General features: G+C 41.2%; 2 protein-coding genes across 2 annotated transcripts; both read right to left on the bottom strand.

The window, feature by feature from the left end:
* Positions 1 to 37: 37 nt before the first annotated feature.
* Positions 38 to 4382, bottom strand: gprin1 (G protein regulated inducer of neurite outgrowth 1). Its single transcript, XM_032527945.1, has 2 exons — positions 4034 to 4382; positions 38 to 3527 (listed from the first exon to the last, which is right to left on the bottom strand). The coding sequence occupies exon 2, from the start codon at positions 3495 to 3497 to the stop codon at positions 1335 to 1337; it is 2163 nt and encodes a 720-aa protein (XP_032383836.1). The 5' UTR covers positions 3498 to 3527; positions 4034 to 4382; the 3' UTR covers positions 38 to 1334.
* Positions 4383 to 6978: 2596 nt separating this feature from the next.
* Positions 6979 to 19805, bottom strand: sncb (synuclein, beta). The gene is made up of 6 exons (XM_032527946.1): positions 19592 to 19805; positions 18445 to 18578; positions 14832 to 14861; positions 14449 to 14534; positions 9796 to 9882; positions 6979 to 7772 (listed from the first exon to the last, which is right to left on the bottom strand). The coding sequence occupies exons 2-6, from the start codon at positions 18563 to 18565 to the stop codon at positions 7743 to 7745; spliced, it is 354 nt and encodes a 117-aa protein (XP_032383837.1). The 5' UTR covers positions 18566 to 18578; positions 19592 to 19805; the 3' UTR covers positions 6979 to 7742.
* Between the last annotated feature and the right edge of the window lie 509 nt (positions 19806 to 20314).

The raw sequence follows: 20314 nt of genomic DNA, 5'->3' as shown, positions 1-20314 counted from the left end.
AAAGGGAAATTGGACAGAAGCAAAGGAAGAACAAGTGTTTGTTGCACATGTTGATCACTTTATTGTTGTTAATATATTAAGCGACGGTTTAAAAACTGTTTGGTTGGCTTTGAAATAAACTGTATTATACATTATGTCAACATACAATGGTAATTTTTGTTGCAGCTGATGCTATTAGAAATAAAAATTGAAAAAGAAGAAAATATTGCATGATATCAATGCATGAATGAACTACTTATTTAATTTTATTTAATTTAACTCTAATTTAAGCCAATCTCAAAATCTAATCTAATTTGTCTTGGATTGTTTTGAGTTTGAGATACTTATTTAAAAAACAAAAAACTCATGCAGAGTGACTTCCTACAAGCAGTAGATTAAAAAATATTATTTTATCACTGTTTACTTACATATAAATGAATGTATCACAAATGCAATGTGAATAAAATCAATTTCTCCAAATGCGGATTTAAACCTGTTTTTATGAATTAATTTAACGTATGAACACCACTGGCACTGTAACAACCTTTGAATTAAAAGATATTTAAAATAGGTTTCATCACATACAACTGAATCACGAATCAAGGCATTAAAATACATTAAGTAGTAATGACTAAAAATATCCTCATATTGTGTCACATGGTGTTGATTGTTCTCGCCATCTGTACATTTTTATACTTTCACGACACAAACAGGTCAAAGCATAGTGCCAAATCTAAAAGCATAACACAATACAAAAGCCAGCACTAATGGTAGGGAGTCTCACACATACACACAAACATACACACACACATGCATACGTGCACGCACACGCACGTGCACGCACACACATACAGCACACACACATACATTTGCACATGCCAGGGATCAATTTTTACTTAACATACATTTGAAACAAACTCACACAATAAATCACAATCAAAAGCTGTCACTGTCATCTCCCACAGTTAAAGCTGTGTTAAGCGTCTAAGCAATTATGTCTGAGGCGCACCTCAGACATTATGAATTAATAAAACCCCCAAAACTAAAATGGCTCAGTGGACAATCTTGATAAAAAACATTAAAGGAGAAGCGCTAACATGGAACATGGAACTCCAAGAGAGAAAAAGAGAAAAAAAAGATACCCCATCTTCTATGGCTGATTCTTAATGATCCATGATAAAAGTTGGATAATAAATGCTTTTGTGCTTTTTTTTTGGTCTTGTGTGAGGTGATTTGCATCTCACAATTTTGAAGTCCCGTTGAAGTAAATCACTGTATCACACATAAATCACGTGACCAGGTTTTTTTTTTTTTTTCTTCTTCCGACCAGCTGTTTTCTCGACAGGATTCTGGTGTCACTCCGCGGTGTGAGCTCTGGAGCAGCAATGAGGCTGCTGCATGTTCTCCATCAGCTGACGGAAGGGGTTTCTTCTGCGTCGGCTCACCTCCCCACCCCGCTCTCCCTTTTCCCCCGCCCGGCCTTTACCTGAATCAAAACCCCCCTTGATGCACTCTGAAGTGAGGGGCATGGCTGAGGGGTTGAGCGGAGGAGGGGGAGGCATGGAGGGCTTCTGCTTCTTCACCTGTTTCTCCAGGTGTTTCTGTATGGCCGAGCCCAACACTGCCACTTCCACCACCGCCCCGTACACCTCCCACGTCATCCCCTTTTCATCCCAGTTCACTTCCTGCACCGGCTCCTCACTTATCTCTGCACAATCTAGTGCCTCCTTTGTGTCCTCTTCAGTTGCCTTCACCTTTTTCTCTTCGGTTACTTTCTCCTCCTCTTTGTCCTCCACCACCTGCGCCTTCGTAGCCTCTTCCTCCTCCACTATCTTCTCCTCTATGCTTGCATTCTTCCTGATCTCCGGAAAAGCCACGATGGTGGGTGTTCTCGGGGTCATGGGTGCTGTAGCGACAGAGCGAAACTCCACCTGCTGACCCACCTGCAGCTCAGCGTCTTTAGTCCCCGTGCCGACACCTCCACACGTCCCCAAAGAGCTGGGGAAGTAGAAGGCTTGGTCCCCCTCAGGAGGGGTCATGGGGCTGGTAGCCGCAGACTGACACTGCACCACCTCCAGGCTCACCTGAGTGCGGATGTTGTGGCAGCCAAAGGGAGCTGGAGATTCCGGGACGGGAGGCTTTGTCACGTCTCTCAACTCTCCACATGCACCTTTGTTTTCTTCCACCACGGAATTTTCAGCATTCACATTTGTCTTTGGTTCGTCAGAAACAGAGGAGTCTTCTGTTTTGTTTTGTGAAGGGTTGGAGTTTGAGGCGTCCTGTACATCAGGAGCAACAGTTCCTACGGAGATAATTTCCATTCCATCCTCCCTCTTTATATCACCATTGTTCCCTCTTAATTCCTCATATTCATCTATTTTGACCATCTCTGGCTCAATGGTAAAACATGATTCAGACTTGTCTCCCTCTTCCTCCTCATTGTTGCCATAATGGGTCACCAGAATTGTGATGTCTTGATCCATGCTTCCCATCCTCTGCTGTTTACACTGCTGATTACTATCCCCCAGAGGTACAGGTGAAACTATCAACCCGGCAGTGCAGCTGACGGAGCCCTCTGGAGATGCATTCGAGCTGAAGCCCTCATTTGGCTCCTTTGACATGACACTTTTCAAAGCTCCTGTTATCTCTGGCTCAGCCTCTTGTAGACTTTTTGTCACAGGAGAACACTCTTGTTTGTCATTTTCCCTTTGCGCGTCATTCTTTTTCCCAATCTCCTCCTTCTGCTTCCGTACCGTCTCTCTATCGCTAAGCTCAGGGAAAGCTGTGGACGAGGGCGTCTTCGGGGTCATGGGGGATGTGGCCACAGAGCAGAACTCCACCTGATGACCCACCTGCAGCTCAGCGTCTTTAGTGACAGCACCCACAGCTCCGGACTTCCCAAAAGAGCTTGGGAAGAAGAAGGAATGGCCGCCCTCAGGAGGTGTCATGGGGCTGGTGGCTGCTGAGCGACACTGGACCACCTCCAGGCTGACCTGTGTGGGCATGTGGTGCTGGCCAGAAGGAGCAGGGGATAGTGGGTCTGAGAGGCCTGGAGTTGCTGGCACAGGCACAAATACATCTTCAATGGCTGTCTTTTTTTCTCTGTCATGACCCATGTTTTTATCCTTAGACGTCTCCTCCCGAATTTCTCCAACTCCAACTCCATCACTCAGGAACTTATTAGAGACTGCCGTGTCCTTATGTGTAGCTGTTGTTGTCTTATCATCTTCAGTGTGTTGTGTTAGAAGGATGGTGTCCGTCTGTGTCGACTCTTTAACACAACCCTCTCCTGAAAGCGCTTGATCTTTGGAATTTTCATTCTCGTCTCTCTCTTCAGCGTAGCTGGCGTTCATGTGACGTTTTGGTTGATGAGTTGTTGACTCTTGACTCGTGTTTATCTGCGGTCCCTCGGGCTCAGCGCTGCCATCGGAGCCGCCTGGACGCTCGCCATCATCTGTCTTCTCACAGGACTTGTGGTCCTCTCTGAGACCTCTCATCTTGTCCTTCAGACTTCCCATTTTGTCTCTGCATTAAAGTGGTGGAAGCACCTGCAGGGTACAACAAAGCGCTGACTGTTTTGTGCAAATTGTACAAACGTAGTCAGTAACTATAACAACAAGCCCCAGCATGAGGATAAAATCAGGGGGTTGTTTTTTTGTGATAAAAAAAAAAACCGATTCTGTCATGCAATATCGATATCAAGTATGCAAACACTGCTATGAATCCAAGTTACATCATTTCTGCTATTTGATAGAAAAACGAACATGCTTGTTTTGTATCATAGGACACTGAAATCAGGGATGTTTAATATTATCAAACAAATGATTAAACTACATGTCAAATTTTTTGAACATTTTACTGTTGAATTATATATCAAATTCCACCTTTGTACCCTAAAAGTGTATCCACATAGTTCATTTTCAAGTTCTATTTTAATCCATAATCACAAAGGAAACAGTCATGCACAGGGATATAGATCACTTCAAATTTTAACTATTGTATGAAAACAGAGAGGATAAAACAAATTGCAGGGAATCACAAGTAACGTACATACCTCAGCAGCCCAAGTCAGACTGGAGTCTCTTCACAACTCTCTCTCTCACATTTGGGACAAACATCGCAAAATCTCCCTGTTGACAGTGCCCCACATCTGTCCGTACAGCTCCCCCGTTGATTGATAGGGATTGCAGTGGCTGCAGGTTTGTCCCTGGAAGAATCTATGTTAGGCAATCCTCGCTCTCTTAGCTGTGGCTGTGTCTATAGAAAAGCTTCACATTCTCCAGTTTCCCTGGAAACCATGGTCGGGTTCTGGCAGTGAGTGGTAATTTAATGACAAAATCTCTATTCAGCTTTATAATCATCGGTAAATCATAGTAATTAACTCCAGGTTCTCATAGCAACAACAATGGCAAACTGTGTGCAGACAGACACACCTTTAAATTAGTGAACTGGCTTGGGTGGACATTGTTTTGTTTTTTGTTTTTTTTAGAGGAGGCAAGATTTGGAGATAAAAGGTTTCATGTTACTACAGATGATCAGTGTGAGGGCTTCTGGAGGGAGGGTGAAGTCTACAGAAGAGGGATTTCTGTTCTTTATAATGGATCGTTACTTTTAGGTAAAACGAGAAAAAAAAAGGCACTTCCTTTTAACCAAATTGTGTTATGTCAAAGCAGACCATCGCATGCTTATGATTGGACCAGAAAGGCGATTCAAACTCTGGTCTTATGCAGAAGATTTGCGAAATATCAGTAAATGTGAGTGTTCTGCTGCAACGGTGAAATCACATGAAAGACAGCGGGGGATATCAGCTTAAGGAGCCTGGAGGAAGAAGAGCTGCGCCTCCCACACAAGCACACACTTGTAAAAACCCCCACATCTTTCATTCCCGTTCCTCCCTCCAAATCCCTCCAGTTTGCAACATATATTTCTCTGGAGCCTCGGCCGCCTCGAGTATTCGTGTGGGACAGAGGATGTTTAAATTTCTCTCATTTTTAAGAATCTTCCCTTTCATGATTCCTACTGTAACGGTGGGCTGCCGCTCGTCCAGGACACTATGTACTGACAGTAGTAGTCTCACCGTTAATTCAAAGGCCTCCACCAATCCCCGGCCGCCACAGAGTGCTGTTGCCTAGCAACCACTTAGTGGGAAGCAGGGAGGTATGCTGTTGAGGGCCAAGGTAGACAGCCTTGATCATATTCTCATCAGGACCCATCAGCTTGCCAAATGCCATCTTCTCAGCAATGTGTTGGTTAATAATGACCGTGATGAGTCGTTAGGGAGCACAAGCAGGATGCAGCACACACAGCTACTAACAGTGTTATCTCGAGCAGGATGTCAAATTATTGAAAAACCCGACATACAAGTTGGCACCAATTTTTATTTCCCAAAATAGTCACATATGATGAAATCTATATTAAAAGCAAGTAACACAAATGGGAAAAGGTGAGAGGAGAATAAGAAATAAAAAGACAATTTAAAAAGACTTCCCTTGGAATGTTAGCTGTGTATATATAGATGTGTGTGTATATATATATATATATATATATATATATATATATATATATATATATATATATATATATGTATTTTTTTTTTTAGGTTTTCTGATGCCAAGATTCTACCATCCCAACATGATTACTTGTCTAATATGGATGATGAGACAAGTTGGCTCCAGTGCTTTAGCTAGAAATGTTCATTTTGTTAGGGATCATTTGGTCTCCAGTTTCTGTCCGAACTCCTTGATCGTGTCCGTGGCCTTGTCCGCAGCTTTCCCTATGGCAGCCTGAGTCTGTCTGCCAGCTTCTAGAGCAGCTTCAGAGTCAGAGTGAAGCAGAGGAGAAATATTTAGGATGTCACCTTAACTATTAAACTGAAAAAAAATGTGCAGGGTTAAACTTTAATCAATTCACATGCAAACGTAAGTGTAAGCATATACAGATTTCCTTTATTGTAACAATTTGAGAACTCAGCATGTAAAACCAAATTCAACCACGCTACAGTGCTGGGTGAAATTGTCGTCCTTTGTTACACACAGTGTTACGTAAGTCAAATAAGAGGTCCTTTTAGGAGCTTATCTTATATCAACCAATAAACACATCATTTGAGAGCAAAGTATTTTCGTCCCCTGCCCACTTGCTTGCCCAGAGTAATATATACGTCTCCACTCTGTAATATTATAATGCTCCAAAGACAGAGGAGTGTGCACTTTACCTGTGTTGGCTGTTTCTTTGGAGGAGTCTGCCACCTGCTGCACAGCTTCTTGAGCTGCCTGCACTAGAAAACACAGAGAGGGACAAACAGTGACTGACCTCAGGAGGAAAAAAGTATTGGTTGGAAAAATGCTTTTTTTTTACAACTACGCAAAAGATCATTTTAAACAGTAGATTATTGAAATGTTGTCATTAAGTGGCTCTTTTTCAACCAAACCAAGACAAACTTGTGAAAAATTGTGAAAAGAAAAAGCCTTTTCTGTCTACCAGAGCTTACACTGGCCCTGTGGTAGTAGTGTAGCAGCAGTGGTTTTGTACCTGCAGTGTCTGTGACTCCCTTCGCGGCCGAGTGGCTTGTGCCTTTCAGGCTCTCAAAGGATTTCTTGAACGAGGCCATGGCTCCCGTCTTTGTCCCCACAGCGTCCACACATCCGTCTGAGCTGACGGCAGTGGGAGAGGCTGTTTAATACTCTCTGTTTGAGCCCAACACCCCGAACCCGCACGTTCCAGCTGGATTAACCCAGACAAAACACACCCACAGTGGCCTGATCAGACTGGCATCCCAACTATGGCAGCGTCCTGTCTATTGCCAGAGCCCACTCAGCAGATTTTACACATCCTGTAATCAACCCCCAGACAAGAGACAGCTAAAAAGGAAAATATGTGAGGACAATGCATAATAGATCCTTATGTAGCTCAACAGGCAGAAAAAAAACTGAATTGGTTACAAAATAAATTATAAGTTTAAACTTCATCAAACAACACTAACAAAGGGTTTCTTTTTTACTTTTTTTATTTACAGAGGAATGTATGTCTGGCTTAACACATAAACCTTTATACTGACGAGTCCTGCGATGTAAAGCACATATTGATATGACAACCATTATGATTTCAAGACATAATATATTGACTTTAACTTGTTAAAATCTTCAGTACACACAAACACACGCACACACTCACAAACATGTACACTCTGTCAATTTCTAACAGATTTACTGGAATGATTTCACAAGCAACTATAAAGATACAATGTAAAAAACTCTTAATTGAAAAAGGTTCAAAGAAATTTCCAAAGAAATGCTGAAAAAAGGAAAGAACCCACAAACAGGCATTGTCAACACTCAGGAGGGTATTATTGTTTTCATATCTGCTTGCAACCGGACATATTTATTTTTTCCCACTCCCAATGTCTCATTGGAAGATAGATGAACATCTATTGCACGTTTTTAAATACAGATACACACAAGTACAAAGTCACAAGCCCTGGTTCTGGTCTCATTTCATTGGGAGGGATTCAAGGAAATGAGACAGAGAGGACAATTCCTACATCTCAATAAATACCTACACCCAACACATTACATTAATAACATGACATTTACAATATATAATAATAAAAGATTTGTCTTGAAGGAAGAACATTTTTCAGTGGGAATGCTTGTCTTTTTGTTGTTTTTTTGCAACAGGGTATAACTGTAATGGTTTCAGCATTTGTCCTTTTTATTGTTAGAAATATTATTGTGCTGCTGGTTGGTTGGTGGCTCGGACTGGTGCTTTTACGCTTCTGGCTCGTAGTCCTGGCTCTCCTGGGAAAAAGAAGAACCGCTTTTAAGACACAGGCGGGTCAAATCTGCAGCAAAGAAAAGCTCCAGGTTGAATTCAACAGAAAGTACAATTTAGACTTAATTGCATTTAAATCAATTTCTATCGGTTTGGGAAGAATAAATGTGACAGAGGGCTTATTGTAACACATGATCTCGCTCTGCTGAAGGTAATGATGTCACTCCATCACCGCTGTGAGCTCCTCTGCTGCTTCAGTGCCCCTCTGCAGCCTGCAGAGGGCAGCACAACCCTACACCAGCTTCAAGGGCGTGTCGTGATCACATTCCCAGCATCCTTGTAACCCTGCACAGGCCTCCTCCACGCACATGATCATAAGAATAATAATAATAACAAAAAAAACACCTAGGCTTAGGTCATCTGATGTGTTCACAAAACCAAGAGTGATACTGGATGAGATGGATCTTTATCTCCTAAATCCTCACTAAGAGGGCTTGGTTCACTCTGCAGCACTCAGACTCCATGTTCACAGCAATGCAGGAGGACCCTGACATTACCCACAATGCATGGAGGCATAGAGCGTCATCACCACACCCATTCCGACAGAGCTTGCACATCTCTGGTGTAGCAAAGGGTGGGGGAGGGGAAAGCGATGCGGAAGAGAGAGAGATGGAGGAGGACATGGATGACACAAGCGATACTGCCTCTGAGATATTTCACTTTTAATTTGCATCTCAGGGAATTTTCTCAGTTATATTCCTTTAACTGATGAATGCAATAATCCACTGAGGGAGACTACAAGTGGAAATGAAAAGAAATTCTGACTAAATGCACTAAATTAATTAAACATTATTAGAGATCATGCAAAAGCTCTCATTAAATCTTCTAACTGAAGCAGAATATTTTAAAATTCTCTAACAAGGTAGCAATGTTCTGGCTAAAAATATAACTAACGCAGTATTTAAATGATATATACTAGTAAAATTATCTTTTTAACATTATGTACATTGTGGGATAGTATTATTCAATCTTGGCTAATTAAAAACTGGTTACAAAGCAATGGGTTTGGCAGAGTTTGTCTTGCCCCTGACGGCCAAATTCCAAAAATAACTATCTATGTCAGACTCGAATCCTTCTTCCTCACACACAAACACACACGCACACACACACGCACACACACACGCACGCACGCACCCATGTAAGCGCACGCATACACACACACACACACACAAAATGCACTCATACTGACTCATAAACTGCAGTTGAAGCAATTACATCTTAATGAATTCTATTGATTAACTTTATTCTGCTGAAGGTTCAGGAGCCAAATCCTTGTCTGCTCTACACACACGCGCACACACACACGCGCGCGAACAATCTTTGTGGGAACCCGTCATTGCCATTATGCATTCCCTAGTCCCTTACACTAACCTTAACCAGCACAACTAAATGCTTAACCCTTACCCTCACCATAACCCTAACCTAATTCTAACCCTAATCCTAAAACCAAGTCTTAACCTTCAAAATGCCCTCTAAAGTTGTGAGGTCCAGCCTTTTGGCCCCACAAAGCTGTCAGGACCCCACAAGTTTATTGAACTCCTGGCTTTTGGACCCCACAAATATAGTTAAACAAGAATAAACACACACACACACACACACACACACACACACACACACACACGCACATGCTGGGTGTAGGTAGCTGGTGCTATATTTACTGTACTCGCTATGTGACAATTGGCTTGTTAAGCACTCTGTTTTCATTCCCAGAGAAAAGAAGGATTACCTCAACGTATGCTGTAGTGTTGGAGTGGGATAGAAGTGGAGGGTAAGTGTGGAGTACTATTGAAAGGCAATACAGCTAAAATGTGTAGCTATGCAATGCTGGTGAACACAGATGAACCTCCATCTATGTTTTTTACAGAGTCCCAAACCCTACAAAAAGCTACTTACTAAATGATCATATAGTTCGATTTAAACACCGAGACGTGAGCAACATTATTGTAGAGCACAGACATGTGTGCACTCTGTGTCGGGTAGGCTGATTACCTGCTGGGACTCATCGTATGTCTCTCCTTCTGGCTGCAGCATTGCATCTCCGTGGCCCTCCATGGCCTCCTGCCCGTACTCCTCAGGCTGCAGAGACAGAGACGGGAAGATAGAGACGATGAAGAAAGTAAAAAAAGTCATTTGTATTCGTATTCCTATTCGTATTCCTAGTACATCATCGTTACATTCGAGTCACAGAGCTCAGCATCCGGTTTACTGAAAAATAAATAATCTATAAAAAAAAACATACACTTACAGCTTATTTGAACCCTAGAACCCCTAAAGACTCTCAGAGACTGTTGCACCACAAAAAAAAAGTTTTTAACCCGTTTTTTTAGTTGCAGGGGTAGTTCCACATCCAGGCAGCCTGTCATATAATATGTCCTTGCTCTTTTTGCACAACACTGGAAAAAAATGAATTGTATGAAAATATTAAATAATAGAAGGCAACGTCAATATCCACAGTCTGGCTAACAATATATCAATTAAGCGTGGACATCTGTCAGGTGTTTGGAGAAGATAACAGATTCCCAGCTGGGGAGCTGATTTAAAAACATTTTTAATTGTGCAAGGGACAGACTATTCTTTCATCTAGATGGTTAGAAGAAGATTATGGAAATATCTTCAGTGTTAATAAAAAAATCTTGTGGGTTTTTAGTCATGCTAGCAGCATGTCAGTCCATCCACCGACAAAAACAACTGATAAAAGAAAGGCCAAAACTAGGGCCAGAGCATGGACTGATTAAAAGGACAGAGCATGTGGGACGTCACCCATGGGTTTGTGCAGAGCTGCTCTGAGTCATCGAGTTTGCCGTTATGGCCGCTGCCATCTTGGTTGCATTAAAAACTGATGTGACCATTTTCAGACGAGATGGCAGCGCTGGGGAGGAGCGATGGAGGTGACTGACTGAAGCTGTGGACGCTGTACACACCCACCTGCAACATGGCTGCAGCTGCTGCTAACAAAGTTAGCTTAGCTACATAAAATGAGGTAAGCCTAACATCTAAGTGTAAAAGTAATCTTAGTAGCACATTGCATACATGTCCGCAGTTATATTACATATGAGAGAAGTGACACTACAAAGTATATGTATCAGATGTTACCGTGTATACTGTCGCTAATTAACGTTATCTTACTATTAGAAACTGTACAGTGCAGGTTAGACTTTAGTAACCGTAATAGCGATAAGAACAATAATGTTTTAAAATAGAAATATTATTGTTTTAGACTTGAATCTTAAAAAATGACTAACAAATGTAATTTTCCACAACGGAGAAATTGTTAAAAAACAGCTGGGCACTGTGGTTTTCAGCAAACATTACTCAAGCAGGAGGACATTTTGCATTTATCTGGGACTATTTTCAGCTGTGGACTAATGCACATTTGGTGCTCTAGAGAAGCGTTTCTCAAATGGGGGTACGTGTACCCCTAGGGGTACTTTGGAGTACTGCAGGGTGTGTGTGAATTGTTTGCAAAACTGCGAATTTAAAAATGTGTCATGCAAAATTCCTAAAATAATTATACTAAAATAATGAAGGAATGAATTAAGTGATGGATTCTAAACATTTGAAATCTAGTATTTAAATGTTTGTTTAAATAAGGTTGTTGTTTAGTGAGTCCAGCACTGCCGGCGCTGTATTTTTCTACCAAAAAAGTTTTACACTGGTCAGGGAGTACTTGGCTTAACCCTCATGTTGTCCTCGGGTCAAATTTGACCCAGTTTCAGTTTTTTCATCTAAAAAAAATGGGCCTTTGAAATAAGCCAAAAATGTCAACATTAGAAATATCAAATAACTTTGAAAAAAACATTTTAAAAAAGCCCCCACAACATTGAAAAAGTGACAAAAATGTCAGAAAAAAGCGATAATAGTGTTGACGGGAAGACAACACAAGGTTTAAGCAATTCAAGGAGCGTACAATATTGAAAAAAGTTTGAGAAACACTGCTCTAGAGAGGATGTATTTACAGCAGTCGAACAATGTAGGTTGATTTAAAATTAACTTCATTGGCCTGTGTTAATTATGATGAAGGAACATGAGACCAAATGCAACTTATTGACATGTTTTTAGGCGTTTTTGGACTTGGACAGAGAAGTGTAGGTTATATTGACATCAATAGAAATAGAGAATACCACCAGCCCTATCTTTAAATATTTAAAGTGAAACTGATGTGTATTGATTGACTGATAACTTGATACTGCATCTCCTTCTGAGAGCTTTGTGAAGCAGACAGCGCTCCATCGTTGCTGCACCTGCTACTACGAGCCCATAAAACAAAGCTAGTGGGTCACCACACATTTATTTTTAAACCCTGCACTAATCAAGTTAATTAGGTTAGTGAAGAACAAGCCGTAATCCTATGGACTGTATCAAGCTGGTGTTATTGCTGTAAGCCCGCCAACACGATTAGCAGGGCCTTAAACGCCGCACAATGGGAAACCACCATAAAGACACACCTTATCAGATGGATCATTGCCTGGGAAAAGTGAACATGGAAAAGGCTCTTTGAGTGAGTCTAACAGAAGGGAAAAGGTCGCCTTTGAATTCAGTTGAGAATCAAGCGCAACAGAAGCCGTTTAGGTCTCTCTTTAAGATTAATTTAAGTATTGTAGTAGTTGCAATATTGTATCATATAAATGGATATGAAAGTGAAATTTAAATGTGCAGAATACTGGCACATTTGTTCACAGAGTGGATGTACCGTCCAGCACATGCTGATGATGCTAAGCTACAACTGAACAAAACGGAGCGTTGCGCATCTGATAAGAATGTCAACAGTTTAAATATCTGTTTTCAGAGTGTTGAAAGGACTAGTTAAATCACTCTGATACTGCCTCCGAGAAGCCTATTAGAGCAAGCTGACAGATTTACTAGATTAGCAAGTCACTGGAGAGGTTCCAACCCTGAGGGGTGATGGCTTCGGACATCCCTGTTTCACTGACAGTCTGACAGCGAAAGACAAAACATGAACATGCTGACAGGGCACGAACAGGTCATTTATGACAAAAACAATGAAGTAAATGTGTATCACTCAAATGTCCGAGCAGGACTATATGTACAGCAGATGTTTCCATGTTCTGTGTTTGTGGAATGTACATCTGTTCCACCTCTCTCCTCAGATAACAGTGTGTATAAACTTATCTGAGAGGAGACAGAAAGTGGTGACATTAGCAGAGGTCTTCAGGGGTCAGGTTGTGCAGAGGAAAGCTGATATTCCCACAGAGAGTGAAACAAGCTGGGAACTGAAGCTATGTCAAAGAGTGAAGGCAGCTCTGTGTACAGAGCAGACCGGGTGAAACAACAATTCATCCCAAGGAACCCCCAAGTGCAAAGCTGTCAATCAGAAGGTTAGCCTTTACATTTTTACATTGTAAATGTTGAGGAAAGCAGAATGCTGCTGTGGAAAGTTTAATTCTTGCAAGTGTCGAGAAACATGTTTATAAAGACTCCAAAATATCATCATGTTTTACTTTGGTATGAGATATTCAAATACAGCAAATGGCTGTGCTCACAGCAGAGGCATAAAACAGATGGGGACCAGTAAAGTAAGTGACATGCAAATTCATCAGCCCGTGTTTATCCCTGCTGTCTAAATCTGGCTCCGCTACAACCACAATCCTGTACAGACATTAATGAACACAACTTTTAGCGAGATGCCAACTGTAAGTGAGGCTTGGATCTGGAACGGAGATTTCTTATCCTCTGTCACGTTTTCTCATGCACACGTGAACAAACATAAGTAGACTGACTCAAGAGCTACAGTAAACTGTTTGTTTGCCATGCATATACAAGGCAGTTCGTAGTCATTCTATTATATGCATGCATTTAAAGGGGCACTCCATTGATTTTACATATTTCATTTATTTGTCAGAAAGACTCAGCCAGTGAAAACACTCGTATATCATCTTTGGTGGCTCTGAAGGAAATTTTGCAAAGTCTGAAAAATTAACCTAAAGAAGCTTTTGCATTCTGGGAAACGTATGATTCAGTGATTAAGGGATTAAGCCATTCTCTGTTAAACCTGTAACGTGCCAGTGCCACAACTTTGTGAAAGTGAAATATTAAATTGGTGGAATGTCTCTTTAAAAAACTTTTTTTTTTTTATTTGAAGCATAAACAGTGTCATTCAATGCATTTTGTGTAAGTGCCAGGGGTTTTGGTAAAGCTGTAAACATTATTTTGTACTGCATTAATATCAATATCATCACTACTCCCCTCTGATAATATTCAAACTAATCATGAAACAATTACTCAACCAATTGAAAAGTTAATTAACAAAACAATTTAGAACTATTTGAGAGTGATGAGAGAGTTTTTAATCAAGAATTAACAGGATCCCTCTCCTTAAATGTGAGGATTTGCTGTTGTTCTGTTTAATATTATATGAAATGTCATACCTTAAGGTTTCAGACAATGTCAAGACATCGTTTTGAGTTTTGGAAATGTATAATATATATACTTGTATGAAACGTCATATAAAGAGTTTAAATGTGCATTGCAGGTTTTTGGGCTATGATGTCATTTCACAGTAAAGGGCCAACTGGCTGTAACACTTTGTCTGATGACAGGAACACACTGAAGAAACTACAGCAGTGTGTGAGGCGTCTCTGTGTGCTAGCAGGGAGCTGATGGTGACTGTAATGGCGTACATACATTCATGTCAGCAGGAAACTCGTCCTTTTTCCCGAGGCCAGTGGCAGCGACAATGTTCCCATAGGCTCCAGTGGTCTTTTCAGCCACTGTCGGTAAAGGCACACACACACACACACACACACACACACACACACACACACACACACACACACACACACACACACACACACACACACAATGTTACAATATCTCAACTGATTCAGCAGACATATTAAATGCATGCACATGATGTCCGGCCTCTTTTGTTTCCTAATTGATTATTGTACTGTCCATAGTGACCACTCAATTACTCCCCCTACAACACACACACCGTCCACCATCACTGAGTGTGTCGGCGTGAGCGTGATTGCTACAGTAATGATGTTAACGTTTAACTAACTCACCTGTGCCCACGCTGTCTTTGGCCTTGTTACCTGAATGAACAAAAACAAAAAAATAATTGTTAGAAGAGTTCCTTCAATTACCATTAGATATTATGCATTTCAAGATTAATTTTTTTAAGTGTGTAGATATGGGAACTTTACACTTGCCTGAAACCAACCACTAAAGCACTACTGCTATTTACTCCAGGTTTTTATCCTGCCTTTAACTTTGTTAAAATTAGATACCATTTTTTGCTTCCCGATTATGGTTCTTGATCACAAGTGTACAGGAGTACCAATCCAATACTAGTGTGTCATATATTTTATTATGTTTCAACAGCTGTAACCCATCACCGTGTGGGGGGGTGTTATGATTTCTACCTTTGTTGTACGGCCTGGCTCAGGTTAAACTTTTTGTGAAACATGAACAAACACAAACAATGAGCGCAACAGAACTTTCTTTTACAATTCAGTTTGACAGGAAGTCATAACGGAAAAAGAACATAAATAAACTACTTTAAAGCAGATTTTCTTCATAAGCTTTTCTGATACTGGTATCAGTATTGGAACATAACTAGTCACTTGCTCTTTACCACCTCGACAGGTCAAACATCATCTACCTGACAGCTTGATTCATGACACACTGATGCTGCAGACATGACGGAAAGTGGTATTAATTCAGAGACACAGCACCGGTTCATTACTGCTCACATGACACACTGTCACTCACAACAATTCACATGAGTGACGCCATATCAGTTTTTTTTCTTTTTTATTCAGTTTTTTTACAGCTCCACGGGCAATAAAGAGAAATCATGGCGGCAACACTTGGGTTGCTTGGTTCTTTATTGTGAGGAGTTATTGAACTTTGTGAACCAAAGCTACCAATCAATTCTCTCAACTTTGGCAGACTTCATCCACCTACACTGTACTTCATCAAGCTGTAAGGGCAATCAACAGTGTGCCCACTGGTCCTGATCACTCAGGCCTTGTCAACCTCTCTACTGTGCAGCATCACATGCCTTATTGGTCCGTGAGGGCCTTTAAAAGCCAACTGAGGAGAGAGGAAATGATGATGAAGTATAGAACAATCCTTAAGCCTTAAAGCAAAACATACATCTAAGATGGGCATCCATTTAAGAATCTGCTCTGGTAAAGTGCAGCTACCGCACACTGTCTACAGTGATATAGATGAATGATAGTCGTGGGTAAGAATTTATATATGAATAATATATGAATAATTACAAATCATATGTGCTAATTTGAAGCTTATTATTCTGCAGGGAAAAACCTTAGCGTCAAATGAGAAAATGTTTTCTGTAAAAGTTTCCTTTAATGAACACAAACTTTATGATTTGGAGGAAACTACTAGAACTGTTGGGTCCTTGTAAATTCTGGAGTGTGGTCTAGACCTACTCTATCTGTAAAGTGTCTCGAGATAACTCTTGTTATGAATTGATACTATAAATTAAATTGAATTGAATTGAAATTGAATTATCATTTTGGGGATATGTGTTTTAAGCCAGTGAAGTGTTGAAGTGAAAATGTCAAAGATGAGTCACCTTGGTGATTAGAAAGTACCAGTCTAAATCTTGTCTTTTGAGGCCAAAGAATTTAGTACATAACGACAAAAAGACTTGATGCACCGACATACAAATCAAAGTTAATTTCACATGTGAACTTTCCCTTAAATTTTTAAAATTATTACCACCTAAAATGTGACTATGCATCAAACTAATGCTATAATTGAAACAGATTTCTAAGATTGTTAATATTTTACGATGCTGTTTCAGGCTGTAGTTATGGTTTAGCAAATGTTGGTTACAGAGATAACCATAGAAAGGATGCGCCATATACTGAGACTACCATAGTAGACTACATCGACGCTCTATGAACGACGCTGTTAGTAGTGACACTGGCATCAAGTACAGCAGGGTTTTTTTCATTTCCACCTTCCGTTCTTGCCTTACTCAGGCTGACTGCTCAGCTCAGCTGGGTGGGCGGTCTGCAGCATCTGTCAAAAGGTGTGCCACAGGCCAATCGGATCGGTCCTACCCCTCCTCCAAGAGGGGCCTTCAAGCAAATCATACGCAGCTTTCTAGGGCACGACTATTCTCAACAAGCAGCACACAGAAGCACAGAGATGAGTTCTATCCCTTTCTTTGTACCGCAGGCAAATGGCGTGAAGGGACACAGCGTGGAGAAGACTGAAACGAGACATGCTTGGTTCTGGGACACAGCGCTACATATGTAGGGTAATCGGATTCCATGCTAATGCAGACACATCTGACAACTTATCCTGGAATACCCAACATCTCTTGAATGCACCCTAAACTGTCAAAGAATCAATGGTGCGAGCTGGGTGACTGTAGAACTACCAGCAGGTGTGTCACAGGAAAGTTGGGGCCCTCTGACAGCCGCTCAACAACAGTTGGGTCTGGAAAATATAGCTGGTGTCATTTTGTTTAACATTTGAATTCATTGGGCTTGGTGTTATCATTTAGGTGTCAAATCATTATGAAATAATTAAAGAGTAGCCCTGAATTATGGTCCAGCAAGACAGATAATTAAATAACGCATAGCACTTATTTTGCAAGTGAAGTTTAAAGCTGGAATATGACTGTGAAAGTTGGCTTTTTTAATGTTAATGTAATTTTGATCACAAGATTATCAAAGAGATGGAGACCAGCTTCAATGCACCTCCATGTCACATGTGTTTGTTTAAATAATGATCTAAAGCAAGTGAAACCGATTGGGGCAATAATCTAGGGCACATTTTCAAGTTAAAATCATACAACAGAGGCACTGGTCTGTGCAGATATCTGCAACGGTGTCCATTACAAATTAAGCTGCACTGTAAAGCACAAAAGCAGAAGCCTTTAGTGGGTTTGTCTCCAGGAGGTGACCGCAGGGATGAGACTGTTTGGCAATCTGCTGCCGTCCAATGCACTGACATGTGGCAAGAGCTGCTCCCACCATCCTGCTTGCCCCACCCCCACCCCTGTTCCCATCCCTTGCCTGGAGGTCAGTCAAGTCAGGCGAGAGGGCACGAGGACATTCGGATCCTCGTATCGCATCCTGCACCTCAAAATAACTCCTCATGCCACTGCATCCTTTTCAAAACTGCTAGTAAAATACTGGATGGCGTACAAAGGCTAAAAATGCTGATTATTTAAATACTGCATCAGCCTATATAAGTAAAACTAAGATATTGACAAACGGTCAGGCTTATTTATTCATTAAATTAGTGCTGCCATAATAAACTACTATGGATTTCAAGGAGTGCATTCAGTTGTACTCATCATGCTGTGCAGTGTAACACATCAGTCATTTTAACTTAGACCAGTAAAAGTGTAGTTTAGAGAAATACTATGAGGAAACCATGTCATAGTACCTGCTGCTTTCTTTCGTGTGGGAAGCATGCTGTATGTATTATTCAAATAAAAGAACGTTATTGTATAATCTAAGCATTGGTCTCAGGACATATGAGGATGCTGCAGGAGCTAAATGATCAAATATGCTCTCTGCTGATTTGTTGTTGCTCCTGCACATAGGAGAAACATTAGCAGCCTCAAAGGGCCTGTGGAGGTTTTACATGTAAATTCACCTGCGGACAGGTTTGCGGGTGTCTTACCTACAAACATAACTCCTTCTCTAGTCTTTTCAGCCGCAACCGCAACTCCTTCCTTGGTCTTCTCCGCGGCCACAGCCATCCCCTCTTTCGCTTTAGACAAACCCTTCATAAACACATCCATCTTGGCCGAATAACTGTGGAGAGATGGAACATACCTGCTGTCAGTCACCATCACTGCTGTCACTGGGTCCAAATGTGAATTCCACCTTATGGCTATGCATGTGTGCACAGCTGATATTAAAAAGCAGCTTTTGGTATATTATTTCCATCTATTTCTACAAACCTCTATGGATATATAAGTGTATTATCGGACCATATGTTATAGTAAAATAATGCAACACCGCCTCCTGTGGTGGATCCTGACAGCTGCAGTCCAGCCATCAGGCTGTAGTAAAACCCCTTTTTCACATCCTCGTCAAAGCATGAAATATTCAAAGGCAAAAAAAAAACAAAAAAATAGATTTCTATGTCATGGTTAACTGTGGAGAGGCTCATTAATTATAGCTCGCCTGTAATGCTGCTCTCAGTGGCAGCGATGGCACGGCTGCGCCTGGGCCTTTTTTTAAGGGACTGTACATCACATTCTATTAGAAGGTAGCATGTTCTGCACGAGCTCCACATCGTTGCATGCTGGGGGAAGGGAACCACGATCTCCACTGTCACATCTACACGCATCACGCTTTTAACGTGGAATCGTGAGGATGTAATCTGAGCTTGTCCGATCACACGTAGCCAGGGAGGACATTTAAATTAAACAGAGACGAGGCTGCAGACTAACAGCTCCAATTTTATTCTTATATTACACATTCTTCCTTCAGTCCCATCCTGGGTGTTGCAGGTCAAGCCTTTAATTGCCACATGCATATTTCACGATGTCGACCATCTATCACGTTTGCATCCGTGCCTGACTGACTGTATTTGCCATTGCATTATTTTCCAGGCAAGATTTGCTTTTAATCTGATACAAAAAAAGCAGGAAAATGAATACATAAGCTATGTATCTGGAGTAATGTTGGTCAGGAGCTTTGAGTTGTTTTAGGCACGGTGGCAACCAATGCCTTCCGATAACGACGCTCAAATGGTGACCTATATATGCTTAAAACAAGAACACTAATACATAAATGCAAAGAAGAAAACGAGTCCTTACCTATTTACAAATAGCCGTCGACTTGTCCCCTTATGATTCCGTCGCACAGTCGACTCACACTTTCTCTAAATGAGAGATATTTTCAAATGATGACTATAGGTGGGCCTACGGCGGGATGATTTCCTCCAACAGGGACGGCCCCTTCACGGTGCAGCTGAGACTATCACGTCCCCCCCCCCCCCCCCCCCCCCCTCTCTCTCTCTCTCTCTCTCCCCACCATCACTGATTCCCTTACTGGTACAGCATGAAATATGACCTTAACAGACACCTCATCTGTACCATGGCTGTAAAGTACCAATGTGAATACTACAACACAACAATCTCATTAACTGCAATACTGTGGACTCTGGGTGCAATTATGAGCTCTCATTTGTCAACATATAATAACTGAAATGACGCCAGGACAAACTTTTTATTACTTGACTACTTGACCTACTTGACTAATGGTTTCTCATGGACTCCATTTTGGATTTTACTGTAACCCCACACTGCACAAAAAACTGGTACCATTTGTAATGCCTTTCATTATGAAATATAGCCACCATCCCATATAGTCAAGTAGTTTATGGCATATTTATTTTAGCTGCCCCAGTTAGCCATATAGTCTTAAAGAAAAAAACTATAGACTTTTATGAGGTGGAAGATGTTTTAACACCAATATTCCCCCTGTGTAGTGTGCCAACATTCGTAAAACAAGAGTGTGATCTGAGGGTGATACCATGT

Source organism: Etheostoma spectabile, chromosome 10, assembly GCF_008692095.1.
Source record: "Etheostoma spectabile isolate EspeVRDwgs_2016 chromosome 10, UIUC_Espe_1.0, whole genome shotgun sequence".
NCBI lineage: Eukaryota > Metazoa > Chordata > Actinopteri > Perciformes > Percidae > Etheostoma > Etheostoma spectabile.
The sequence above is the reverse complement of the archived record's forward strand: the minus strand, read 5'-3'. Positions and strand labels throughout refer to the sequence as shown.

Excerpts from the sequence above, each read along its gene's own strand:
- sncb (XM_032527946.1), bottom strand. The coding sequence starts at position 18,565 with ATGGATGTGTTTATGAAGGGTTTGTCTAAAGCGAAAGAGGGGATGGCT. Across the intron at positions 14,535-14,831 it reads CAAAGACAGCGTGGGCACAG|TGGCTGAAAAGACCACTGGA; the intron begins GTGAGTTAGTTA and ends CTTTACCGACAG. Across the intron at positions 9,883-14,448 it reads AGTTTCCTGCTGACATGAAT|CCTGAGGAGTACGGGCAGGA; the intron begins GTATGTACGCCA and ends CTGTCTCTGCAG.
- gprin1 (XM_032527945.1), bottom strand. The coding sequence starts at position 3,497 with ATGGGAAGTCTGAAGGACAAGATGAGAGGTCTCAGAGAGGACCACAAG.